We start from the raw sequence: 13,352 nt of genomic DNA, 5'->3' as shown, positions 1-13,352 counted from the left end.
TGAAAATAGCTCCCCATCCGATCTGGAAGAGCTTGAGAGGATCTGCAGAGAAGAATGGGAGAAACTACCCAAATATAGGTGTGCCAAGCTTGTAGCGTCATCCCCAAGAAGACTCGAGGCTGTTATCTCTGCCAAAGGTGCGTCAACAAAGTACTGAGTAAAGGGTCTGAATATTTATGTAAATGTGATATTTCTGTTTGTTTTTTTATACATTTGCAAACATTTACAAAAACCTGTTTTTGCTTTGTCATTATGGGGTATTGTGTGTAGATTGATGAGGGGGAAAATCTATTTAATCCATTTTAGAATAAGGCTGTAACATAACAAAATGTGGAAAAAGTCAAGGGGTCTCAATACTTTCCGAATGCACTGTAGATGGTATTTTCTAAAATGTGTTTAAAAAGCTTCAAACTGTATGTCTTCCCTATTCTTTTTCATTAAGAGCTGCTTCCTCTCCAAGTCAACAACATGAGCAACAAATGCTCCATTCAACTGTGCAGGATCTACAAAGGTAGTGCTCCTGTCTGCATTTCAGTGAAGTCTTCTTGCTGCCCCACCCTGGACAAATCAAGTGTGGAGAGAATAAGAGCAGTCAGATGACTATGGGTAGATCAGAACACATTGAACCACTCTTATGCTCCATCTTGTTAAATCTTCATCACTCCAGCTACAAATTCTGGTTCAGCACCATCAGCACTTTCACTCAGTGCCTTCACCAGAGGAGTAGTGAGGTATGAGCACAGCATAACTGTGTGGTCAGAGGGACAAGGTGGCTTTAGGCAGACAGTGCTTGGCATGTGGAGGCATGGTAGTGGTGAGCGACATACATGTTGCTGTGTTGGGTTACATATTTCGAGGCGGGACGTGTGTGTCTTCTCCTCAGCACTCCCCAGCAGAGATCAGTTCCCCCCCGGGTCTCTCAGCTAGTCTGGCCCCCTGTCCTCTAGCCTCCTCTTCCTCCATACTGAGTAGCTGGTGCATACTGAGCAGCTGGTGGGAAGGGATCCGAGTGAAAACTGCAGGCTGGGCATCTTCAGGCTCCTCTTGCTCGATCAGGGGCTCTGTAAGGTGGCGGTCAGCGAGAAAGGGTGGGTTGGGGCTGGGAGTGGCACCGTTCATATAGGTGCTGGTGGGGACGGTCATTGTAGAGAAGACTGTGTTGGTGGACTCTGGAGTGCGACCTTTCTTTTCTAAAGAGAGAGAGAGAGAGAGAGAAAACAGAACAGTACACAGGCCCAGACTTTTTCCAGACCACATGACCTAACCCGGAAAAAACTTTAGACCCTAGTTATAGCCTACTTCTACACTCTTAGAAAAAAAGGTGTGATCTAGAACCTAAAATGGTTATTCAGCTGTCCCCATAGGAGAACCCTTTGAAGAACCCTTTTGGTTCCAGGTAAAAAAAAAAAAGGTTTCAATCTGGAACCTAAAAGGGTTCTCCTATGGGGGACAGCCAAGGAACCCTTTTGGAACACTTTTTTCTAAGAGTAGCCCAGGGATCATCAACTAGATTCAGCCGTGGCCCAATTTTTTCGTAAGCTGATGGTCGGGGGCCAGAACATAATTACATTTGTAGACTGCAAATTGACCACAAGAAGCCCAATCAGATATAATGTTTGACTAAAACATAATCATTTCAAACCTTGCTTACATTTGTATACGATCATTTTTGTCTCTATTATGCGTGGGAATACTTGGGAACAGATTTCTTTAATTAAAATCACTGATTTCCTGGTCTTTTATGTCCAACAATGAAAATTCTGCACACAATTATTATTTATTATTATTTATTTGCATTAAGTTAAGCATTCTGTTAGAGTGGGCTATTTTTCATATTTTTCTCCTTGATCTAAAATGTCAACAAGAATCAGGGGACACATTGTCACGCCCTGGCTCTGGGGACTCTTAAATGTTGAGCCAGGGTGTGTATATTTCGTGTTGTGTTTATTTCTATGTTTAGTTTCTAGATCGTTTAGATCTTTGTTGGCCAGGGTGGTTCCCAATCAGAGGCAGCTGTAGCTCGTTGTCTCTGATTGGGGACCATACTTAGGCAGCCTTTTGGCACCAGTCAGTGGTGGGATCTTGTTCCGGATAGGTATGTTATTTAGTCTACCTAGGACTTCACGTATCGTTTGTTTGTTGTTTTGTCATGTGTTAAGTACGTTAAATAAATATGTACGCTTATCACGCTGCGCCTTGGTCCGTCTCGTACGTAAACGATCGTGACACACATTTACATTTATATTTCAGTCATTTAGCAGACGCTTTTATCCAGACACATAAGTAAATATAGAATATGGTTTGGTTGCCTTGGTGACAGATCCCTCCTGAGATTGGGCATGGCAATCTTACCTGTGATAGAAGCGGAGACATGGACGATGGTGTGGGTGCCCTCGATGAACACCGCGTCCAGGGTGTGGTCTGGTGGCAGAGGCTCTGTGCTGACTGTCTCTACTTTGGTGGGCTTACGGATGGTCAGCATGTACGGGTGGACATCCAGGGAAAAGTTGCGACTATGCTTTTTCTCCATTGTGCTCATATCTGCAGTCGGCATTCAACAGATATGGTCAGCGGAGATAGAACACAACAGCAGGACCGAATAGTGCACACGTTGCACAACTTTATGTATAGCATGTGACATTCCAGAAGCACCTTTCTATGCAAAACCAGAGGTAAAAGCAGTTTTAGTCAAATATCCAAAATATAGTATTTTAGCAAAATTCTGAGTAACCATAAACGTTACCTTCCATTACCCTAATTTTCTACAGTAATGTCACTGCTCTCAGTACAGTACCTTTAGCAGAGTACTGTGTGCTCTTGCTTAAAGGAGCGACGTAGTTCTCTGCCACTGTTTTCCTCCTCACCGGTTTGGGCTTCTCAGGCTTAATGCTGTTCTCCAAACGCGTCATTGTCAGAGGTTCCTTCACAATGGACATGGACAGTTAGTAGAATTAGATTATTAAAGGGATAGTTCACTTTTTTGAAGTTTTCTTTACCTAAGGTTTTTCCAACTTAGTAAGGGTTAACTCGGGTTTTAACAAATTTAAAAACGGTTTGGATGAAACGACATCACCCTAATTAATGTGCAAAAAAGCTCAAACTTAAAAAGTGAACGATCCCTTTAACGGATATAACATTGTTAGATATGATTGAAATAGGTCCTCTGCCTTTAGAGATTGAATAAATTGAATAAACTCTGTGCTATCTCTTGCTGAGAGCCTCATTTCTCTATGGGCCTTTCAATCAGAAAAGGCCCATGTCAAGTCTTCTCAATAAACGCTGATATGAATATTGCTGATATTGCTCTTGTCCACTGAGTACAACCCACTGTACAGTAAGTGGTGCTTTGGTTTTTCAGCACAGTGGGTGAAGACTATTTTACTGCTTATATTAATTTACATGATTATCCTCAGGTATTAACCTGAAGGAAATCCACAGGTGTCTTGAGGCCGAGCAAGTGACAAGATGAATCAAGATAATTTGGGTCTAAAATCTGGAATCTCATTTTTTTCATGTGGTGGTAATTAGTCATAACATAAATAGACTTACTAGGTGTAATTTACCTTTAGACAAACATATGTCATTTCCAGCCCATTATAAGTGGCCAAAATATGCAGACCTTTGACAGGCAACATTTAGGCCTAGTGTATGGGGTCCTACCTTAAAGGGCTGGGGAAGAGGGTTGGAGCTGGGGATCCACTTCATCTTCTTGCGTGGTCGTTTGATGACCAGCGGCTCCCCTCCCAGCTCCCCTACCCCCAGGAGAGAGGGGTCCATATTGGGGTCTAGGGTCTGAATGCCTGAGTCCCTCACAGTGGGCGTGATATCTTGGTTAGACTGGGCCAGCGCGGCCAACAGCTGCCTCACCACGTTGTCATACATGAGGTCGCTCTCGTTGGTGATGAAGTCCAGGCGGTTGAGTGACTTGATGTGGTCACGGTTCTCGTTACAGAACATGGCCAGAATGTTGATGTCGCAGAACTGGGACTTCTGCCAGCGCCTCCGCGTCTTGATGCCCACCTTGTGCAGTTTGTCGAACACAAAGTTGGACTTGCGCACCACAAACAGGTGCAACAGGTTGACCAGGATGACGAGGTTCATGGTGCTCAGCAGGGCGATGTCCACGGCGGCCATGATGCGCTGCAGCTGCACGGCCGGCAGTTTGCAGTTGACGCTGAGCCTCAGCTCTGGGATGCTGCTGGAGTCTGGAGGCTCCCCCAGGGCACAGCTGAACTCGTTCTGGCGCTGGCGGTGCCAGTAGGCGCTCAAGTAGGAGATGGGGATGGAGCTGAGGCAGATGATGGCCAGGTGGCGCCCCAGGTACAGCTTGGCCAGGAAGTTGCTCTGGCCTCGTCTCTCCAGGTACTTCTCAAACAGGTTCTGCTCGGGGCTCTTCTCTTTCTCCGCGTTCTCGATGATCTCGCGTCTCTCTTTCTCAGTGATACCCGGTCCTTTGGACTGGATCTGCTTCTCAATTTTAGGGGCCCGGCCCTCGGCCGCCCGGTGGTAGCAGTTGTCGATCTCGTGAAGCAGAAAGTTGAGCTCGGAGGTAAGTCTTGTGGAGGCCATGAACTCCCAGCCCAGAGCAGGGATGTACATGATGCCAGCAAAGGCCAGCAGGGCGTAGGGCAGGAACTTGTGCTCGAACAGCGAAGGTCGAAGTTCAGGCTCCACCCCGGGCACGGCGTCATGCAGCTCTGTCCAGCAGTAGCCTCGCGCGTACAGGGCCTGGTCACGGGTGAAGTTGTGAGGCGTGTAGCAGTAGATCGACTCCTCTGAGAGGGAAAATATGGAGAGAATTAGTCGTCATAATGAGACAATACAACATGACTGATGGTTATGTACGTTTGTAATCTCTTTATAGTAAGTGAATGAAATGAATAAAGATTAGTTAAATTGAACTGTCAAACTTTTTACAGTCAGTCCTTATAATAATAATGTTCATTCTATAGATGTTTCCTATGTGGGGGAAAATACCATTGATCCATTTCATCCATATGTCTGAAGAGCTCTCAGGTTTCATTCATCTCTAGACAAGGACTACCTTGTTCATCTGATACCGATAGTGCTGATTCATGGTATAAAACCGAATGCAGAGGAGAATGAGGAGGAGGCACTTCAAGCGACACTTGTATTCCATCCACTCTTTCCCTGTTATGCTGAGCACGGTAGCAGCAAGGCCATTTGGCTGTCGACTGCCAAGGTCTGGATGGTTCAGGGGCAGATCTGTCCCTGAGGTGTTGGACCGAGCATGAGAACATTGCACACTGACTGCAGAGCGCTGAGTCAGGTGGCTGGGGGACGGGTACTGTGTCTGGGAAAAGGCTGTTTTTGAGGCTTGAGAAAGTTTATTTTATTGTTCTTTATTGTTCTTCTACTTATTTTAGGAGAGTTCAATCCACCAGAATGTGTACAATTTGAGGGCACTAACCAAGGACATCAATACAATAAGAATTCCATTGTACTTAAATGTAAGATAGTGCACATTGCACTGCTGTCATCGGTTGCTGCCATGGCACTTCAGAGGTTTAATCTAATGAGTCACATGGGTAACCCATGTTTTTGAGTTTTGGGGAGGAGCAGTGCAGAAAATGCAGAAATGGGCTCCCACCCTCCAATCCCATCCTATCCCGGATGGTCCTGCCCGCCCAGCGCTAAGTGAAATGCTCAATCACAGCTGGTTGGTGTTGCTATGCAGACAGCCTGACTCAGCATTGAGCTACCCCCCCCACCTTCCTCTCCTCTCCCTCTCCTTTCACCAGAGTGGCCCAGCCTAATGTCTGCACTGATCTTTCTCACATCAAACACCAAATACACTGCATACTTAACCCTCAACTCCCCAGATCTCTCTAAAAATTAACATAGAGCACCATAACATCCTGCTATGTTAGACATTCTGAATGCCAATGTTGTTGGGGCTTTGTCTGTGAGAGCAACCTTTGTTGTTGTTTTTTCAATATACCAATGTCATATTATAAATAACATAAAGCTACTACAGCTGACTACTTCAGTATCTGTGCTGTGTTCTGGTTCAGTGTTAAGTGATGAGACAACAACAACACATTAGGACAGAAAGTTCCCTTCCCAGCCTGCTGTGTGTGCTTGGTGTTTACAGCAACAGCACGGCACTGTCACAGTCCCCTCTACTGGCACTCTGCCAGACCTGGGTTCAAAAACTATTCTAAATATTTTAAATACTATTAGCGTTTGCTCTGGTCTGCCTGCTGTGCCAAATGGGTGGGGTTTGCAGGTTTGCAACTATTCTACTGGTTCAATTGCCCCAGACAAGGTCAATCAAGCATAGTATTTCAAATTATTTCAAATAGTATTTGAACCCAGATCTGCCGTCTGGCCGACCCACTGACCTGCAAAGTTCCTTGTGAAGACGAGGGTGACAAGCAGGATGGGGATAATGACGGTGCCGATGGTGACGACGCGGTCAAATGGTAGCTCTAGTTTGAGCTGGACCATGAGGCCGGCCAGCATGCCTCCCTTCTCATCCTGGGAAGAGCCAGGCAGAATCAACTCCTTCAGCTTCTCCCCCGCCAGCAGAGCCGTGGCCATGTCTAAGTTCTGCTCGAGGATGTTCTGCATCCGGCCTGAGAAGACAACAGGCTCCTCCTCCTCCTAGCTACCTCCACCCACTCACACACACTGGGCTACTTCCACACACACAGGACTGGCTGTCTCCGGGCCAGACCTGGTTATGTGGCTATGTAAAGTCAGTAATGGCTGGGTCTTGATGGACAGTCTCTTGGGTGTCTTGGGATCTTCACTGACTGTGAGTGGGACGTCCCGCCTTCTGCCCCCTCCTCCTAGCTACCTTTACTCACACTGTCACCACTCACACAGGACTGGCAGTCTCAAGGCCGGACCTGGTCACGTGGCGGCGCCAGGAACAGCTGGGTTTTTGATGGACAGTCTTGGGTATGTTCACTGACTGTCTCTTCCCACATTGAGAAAGGGCGTTAAGTTCAGTCAGTGGTTTACAGTGTGTTCCAGTTGTGCTGTGTACATTCTGTGCTTTTGTCCTCTCTCACCTTTACCTGGCCTCAGGTTGAAGAGAGGATATATGATCTTTCTCTCAGTTCTCAAAGAGTGTGGTTCCTGGCGGATGAGTTTGTAAGTTTGTACTGTATGCCCAGATCAACAGGGATACCTCATGTCCTTCCTCCTGCGAAAGACAGATTGGCAATTAGTTTCATTTAAACATTCAAAATGTTGGCCTTTTTATCTCAAAAAGAGACTGAAAAAATAAAACACAAAAACACAAGCTTAGTGAACATGAAAAATAATTGAAGTAAGTTATCTGGTTAGGTACCGCTTGCCGTGCGGTGGCAGAGAGAACAGTCTATGGCCTGGGTGGCTACAGGCTTTAACGATTTTCCGGGCCTTCCTTTCACACCGCCTGATATAGAGGTCCTGGATGGCAGGGAGCTCTGCCCAAGTGATGTACTGGGCTGTCCGTACCACCCTCTGTAGCGCCATGCGATTGTGGGCGGTGCTGTTGCCATACCAAGCAGTGATGCAGCCAGTCAAGACGCTATCAATCGTGCAGCTGTAGACCTTTTGAGGATTTGAAAAAAGTAATCTGAAGGGCGAAGTCACCCTCTCTGATGAGAAAGAGGACCTTGGAAAGCCTTACAAAGCTTGTCTGCACCAATGAGTACAAGGGCATGCGATTATTCACAAACGTGTTACAAAAAAAGGATTTGGTTCCTGGCTGAGTCAATCAATATTATCAGATTCCGATTTATATCAGTGATGTTATTGTTAGTCATATGACATATGCTCATGTTCTGCTCATTCAGTGTGACAGCAGAGAGAGCATGCCCCCATCCACATCGAGGGGGCCGCATTGGACAGGGTCAAAAGCTTAAATGACAACCTGAAATGGTTCCTTCACACAGACAGTGTGGTGAAGAAGGTGCAGAAGCGCCTCTTCAACCTCAGGAGGCTGAAGAAATTCAGCTTGGCCCCTAAGACCCTCACAAACTTCTACAGATGCACCACTGAGAGCATCCTGTCGGGCTGCATCACCGCTTGGTACTGCAATTGCACCGTCTGCAACCGCAGGGCTCTCCAAAAGGTGATGTGGTCAGCCCAACGCATCACCGGGGGAACACTGCCTGCCCTCCAGGACATCTACAGCATCCAGTGTCAAAGGAAGGCCAAGAAGATCATCAAGGACCTCAGCCACCCAAGTCACGGCCTGTTCACCCCTCTACCATCCAGAAGGCGGAGACAGTGCAGGTGCATCAAAGCTGGGACCGAGAGACTGAGAAACAGCTTCTATCTCCGCCCAGTACCCTGCCCTGAACCTTAGTCACTGTTCTAGCCAGCTACCAGCAGGTACTCTACCCTTCACCTTAGAGACTGCTGCCCTACAGTGCATTCGGAAAGTAGTCAGACCCCTTGACCTTTTCCACATTTTGTTACGTTACAGCCTTATTCTAAAATGGATTAAATTGTTTTTTCCCCCTCATCAATCTAAACACAATACCCCATAATGACAAAGCAAAAACAGGTTTTAAAATGTATTTGCACATTTAAGTATTCAGACCGTTTACTCAGTACTTTGTTGACGCACCTTTGGCAGAGATAACAGCCTCGAGTCTTCTTGGGGATGACGCTACAAGCTTGGCACACCTGTATTTGGGTAGTTTCTCCCATTCTTCTCTGCAGATCCTCTCAAGCTCTTCCAGATCGGATGGGGAGCTATTTTCAGGTCTCTCCAGAGATGTTCGATCGGGTTCAAGTCCGGGCTCTGGCTGGGCCACTCAAGGACATTCAAAGACTTGTCCCGAAGCCACTACTGCGTTGTCTTGGCTTTGTGCTTAGGGTCGTTGTCCTGTTGGAAGGTGAACCTTCACCCCAGTCTGAGGTCCTGAGTGCTCTGGACCAGGTTTTCATCAAGGATCTCTCTGTACTTTGCTCCGTTCATCTTTTCCGAGATCCTGACTAGTCTCCCAGTCCCTGCCGCTGAAAAACATCTCCACAGGATGATGCTGCCACCACCATGCTTCACCATAGCGATGGTGCCAGGTTTCCTCCAGACATCATGCTTGGCATTCAGGCCAAAGAGTTAAATCTTGGTTTCATCAGACCAGAGAATCTTGTTTCTCATGGTCTGAGAGTCCTTTAGGTGCCTTTTGGCAAACTCCAAGCGGGCTGTCATGTGCCTTTTACTAAGGAGTGGCTTCCGCCTGGCCACTCTACCATAAAGACCTGATTGGTGGAGTACTGCAGAGATGGTTGTCCTTCTGGAAGGTTCTCCCATCTCCACAGAGGAACTCTGGAGCTCTGTCAGAGTGACCATCCGGTTCTTGGTCACCTCCCTGACCAAGGCCCTTCTCCCCCGATTGCTCAGTTTGGCTGGGCGGCCAGCTCTAGGAAGAGTCTTGGTGGTTCCAAACTTCTTCCATTTAAGAATGATGGATGCCACTGTGTTCTTGGGGACCTTCAATGCTGCAGACATTTTTTGGTACCCTTCCCCAGATCTGTGCCATGACACAATCCTGACTCGGAGCTCTAGGGACAATTCCTTCGACCTCATGGCTTGGTTTTTGCTCTGACATGCATTGTCAACTGTGGGACATTATTTAGACAGGTGTGTGCCTTTCCAAATAATGTCCAATCAATTGAATTTACCACAGGTGGACTCCAATCATGTTTTAAAAACATCTCAAGGATGATCAATGGAAACAGGATGTACCTGAGCTCATAGCGAAGGGTCTGAATACTTATGTAAATAAGGTATTTAAAAAAAAAAAGATTATACATTTGCCAAAATGTCTAAATACCTGTTTTTGCTTTGTCATTATGGGGTATTATGAGAACATTTTAGAATAAGGTAGTAACGTAACAAAATGTGGAAAAAGTCAGGGGGTCTGAATACTTTCCGAATGCACTGTATGTACATAGAGTCACTGGTTACTTTTATAATGTTTACATACTGTTTCTTCCACTTTATATGTATATACTGTATTCTAGTAGCTCATACTACATAACTTATTTTTTTATTTTTCTGGATTATGTGTGTATTGTTATTTATTTATTTGTAGGTCTTTTTTAATTGCTAGGTTTTACTGCACTGTTGGAGCTAGAAACACAAGCATTTCGCTGCACTTGCAATAACATCTGCAATTCTGTGTACATGACCAATAAACATTGATTTGATTTGAAATCATCCCCCTGGAGCTGTGAGACATCATTATCTTTATTGAACACTATGTCTAACCTGGGGATGTCAAATGTTAGACTCCAGGACACCTGTCGTCGATGCTTCTTAATGCTTTGTGTGTGTGTGTGTGTGTGCAGATGTGCATGTCTGTGTGTGTGTATGTGTGTGCAGATGTGCATGCCTGTGTGTGGGTGTGTGTGTGCAGATGTGCATGCATGTGTTTGTGTATCCCATTGCCACTGCTGCACTCGGCAAGTGAGGAAGGGGTTGCTTCTGCTGCATGCTCACTACAGGAAGGTTACGTGAATGTCCTTCGAGAGGATTGTGATCACATCATCCCAGCTCACCCCACCGCAAACATCCCTCCCCTCTCTTTCTCTCCATCTTACTCTCTCTCCCTCTCTTTCTCTCCATCTTACTCTCTCTCCTTCTCTTTCTCTCCATCTTACTCTCTTTCCCTATCTTTCTCTCCATCTTACTCTCTCTCCCTCTCTTTCTCTCCATCTTACTCTCTTTCCCTCTCTTTCTCTCCATCTTACTCTCTTTCCCTCTCTTTCTCTCCATCTTACTCTCTTTCCCTCTTTCTCTCCATCTTACTCTCTCTCCCTCTCTTTCCATCTCTTGCTCTCTCTATCTCTTTCTCCCTCTTCATTCTCTCTCAATCAGGCATAAATAACTCTATTCCCTGAGCCACACAGAAGCAGGCCCATTCAGTCTGCAGATAGAGGGGAAGAGAGACTGTAATGATTACATTGTGCAAGGACAAAGGGACGGGAAACCTGTCTACTAACTGGATTGTTTGAATCATGACTTACTCCATAAAATGGCTTCCCGGACCATCCCCTCCCTGCCCCTAGCTGAGACCAATCATTAATATTATGACAATATGGTTTTCAGAGAATTATGCTCTATTATGCCCTCCAATAATACCGTTTCTGCTTTTTTACTGTTGAATGCACTCAAGCATTACATTTTTCAGCGTATGCATGATACAATTCATGATGACAAATGGAATATATCTGAGCATGACATACTGCAATATGTAGAATAGAATGAAGTTCATCTACTGTAAAAGTATCTGAAATAAATCATTGTTAGATAAACTGTCAACTTGTCAAGCCGCTAGTAATGAAACATTAGTCATATGTAGCGACAGTACTGACCTGTAAGGATGAATAGATAACACCCTTTTACTAAGTTTGAAGATATAGGTGTAGGGTGAAGTTGCCCCTAGATGCTGATCTGGGGTCAGTTTAGCATTTTCCCCACTAATAGCTAAGGTTAGGATTGGGGGACGGGAAGTTGATCTTAGATCTGTACCTACTAGGGGAAACTTCACCCCGGAGCGAAGATGCAGAGCAAAGGTCCATCTTTGTTGGACCCTTGGATCACGGAAGGAGAAAGCCCTGAGACAGAGGTGAAAGGGCTGGTTCAACTTGCGCACAAAAATGTCCTTAACATAAAACAATATTTTCTTTAGGCTACAGGTGTAGGCCACATTTATGGCCTGATGATTCTGGTAAATGTTTGTCCCACAAGTCCAAATATCTGGTTTACAACCAACAGTTGCCAATTGTAAATCAATGTAGTCTTGTAGGGGACAATATCACATTTCAGACACTCAGCTTCTGGCAGTGGTGAGCCCTTGGCAAAAGTCCTACAACAGTTTATGCCCCACAGTTGAACAGTGTTTAAAAGGGATACCCACATTCACTAGCTACAGTAAACCACATGTTTGGTTATAGCTGTCCCTGTTCTATAGACAGACTCTGTTGGTGTAGACTCACTTTTGCTGAAGTGGTTAACACAATTCACTGTATGTATAAAGGAAAGTGAGTGGAACTGTGTGATCTTTCAAGTACTCTCACCGGTCCTCATCATTTTGAGCATTAGTGAACATCCATTCCGAGTGTGATCCTGAATTTATAGATTGGCCTCCTTCCAAAAACCCCAGAACAAGCTACTCTTCTTGTAAAGTGAGCATGGCGAATGGTGTAATCTTACATCAACAATCCCCGGTATTTAACTCTAATTCAATCTGTTATAGGCTAGCCTTCTTCAAGTGCACAAAAAACAGGTTGAGCAAACTTAAAAAGACAGTTAGCCCTGCAAACAATAGCGATTAGGCTACCCATACTACACCGAATGTAACTCCCTTGCTAAACAAAAGGCTCCAATAACATAACAATGAAGCCATTGTGGTTATGCTTATATGCTACCTACAGGCTATCATATGATATTATAGGGTTTCCTCTACTAGTCTAGTGACATTTCCCAAGAGTCATTCTCAAACATGCCGCACTGTTGGTTCGACTAGTCCTCCACAGGCTATTGGCTACTTTACATCAAAGGAGCAGTGCACAAAACACTCTGCTGTAAGTCAACTAATGTGCACGCCGTTTCAGCACTTGGAGCGGTGGACAGCTCCTGAAATGTAGATAGGATGCTGAAGATCTGAGTGTGTGAGTCTGAGAGGGGTGTAGTAAGGACTCGTACTAGACTTTCAGATCTGTGAGATTCAATAGGATACCTGTATTAGCTGCAGTCCATCTGTCCATATTGGTGACATGCACTGGGAATTCAGGGTCCATCCATAAGGAAAATACATCAGCCCGAGAATCCACTGTGGATTCAAATTCGGCCATTTACACAAAGAGAGGAAATAATGTACTCACCGGTCCTGTGCATCCTCGGCGTGCTAAGAGTTAATCTGCAGTGCGGGCGAGTCGCTACAGCGTCTATCAGGGCACACCGGTTTGTTCTGCCTTCACCCCTCCTCACCCTCCCCTCCCGGTTTTGTCTCTCGCCTCTCTTCAGAACCAAAGATGCAATAATGCATTAGGATTCAAGTAATTATTGCTTCCACGCTCCTTGCCTAAATTGAAACGACAAATCCTGATTTAGATGTATCGTTGACTGTGTTGTGAAAACCCGGACAACGGGTTGTGATCTTTAGATAGGGAAACAAACGCGACACCTTGGGTGTTGTCTAAACGGGATCCTTGGGACGTCCCAACTCTGACGTCACCCCATTGAAGTTTAAATTTAAAACGGTTAAGTTTAGTTTAGTTTATCAGGATCAACATTAGCTACTGCACATGTAGCAGCTACTCTTCCTGGGGTCCACATAAAACGTAGGCTACAAATACATGACAAAGTATATTATAGA

At 45.5% G+C, this 13,352-nt stretch overlaps 1 protein-coding gene across 4 annotated transcripts; it reads right to left on the bottom strand.

Annotated features, from left to right (window-relative positions):
- Window positions 1-307: 307 nt before the first annotated feature.
- On the bottom strand, window positions 308-13,159 carry LOC121576987 (pannexin-2). 4 transcript variants are annotated; one of them, XM_041890639.1, is made up of 7 exons: window positions 12,859-13,159; window positions 11,347-11,589; window positions 6,366-7,174; window positions 3,661-4,775; window positions 2,795-2,921; window positions 2,353-2,541; window positions 308-1,190 (listed from the first exon to the last, which is right to left on the bottom strand). In XM_041890639.1, the coding sequence occupies exons 3-7, from the start codon at window positions 6,592-6,594 to the stop codon at window positions 880-882; spliced, it is 1,971 nt and encodes a 656-aa protein (XP_041746573.1). In that variant the 5' UTR covers window positions 6,595-7,174; window positions 11,347-11,589; window positions 12,859-13,159; the 3' UTR covers window positions 308-879. The 4 variants fall into 4 exon arrangements, with proteins under 4 accessions (XP_041746573.1, XP_041746575.1, XP_041746574.1 ...); XM_041890641.1 differs by having other exon boundaries at window positions 11,504-11,589; XM_041890640.1 differs by having other exon boundaries at window positions 11,508-11,589.
- Window positions 13,160-13,352: the final 193 nt, after the last annotated feature.

This window comes from Coregonus clupeaformis, chromosome 11 (assembly GCF_020615455.1).
Source record: "Coregonus clupeaformis isolate EN_2021a chromosome 11, ASM2061545v1, whole genome shotgun sequence".
Classification (NCBI taxonomy): Eukaryota; Metazoa; Chordata; class Actinopteri; order Salmoniformes; family Salmonidae; genus Coregonus; species Coregonus clupeaformis.
This window is presented reverse-complemented; position numbering and strand designations above follow the sequence as displayed.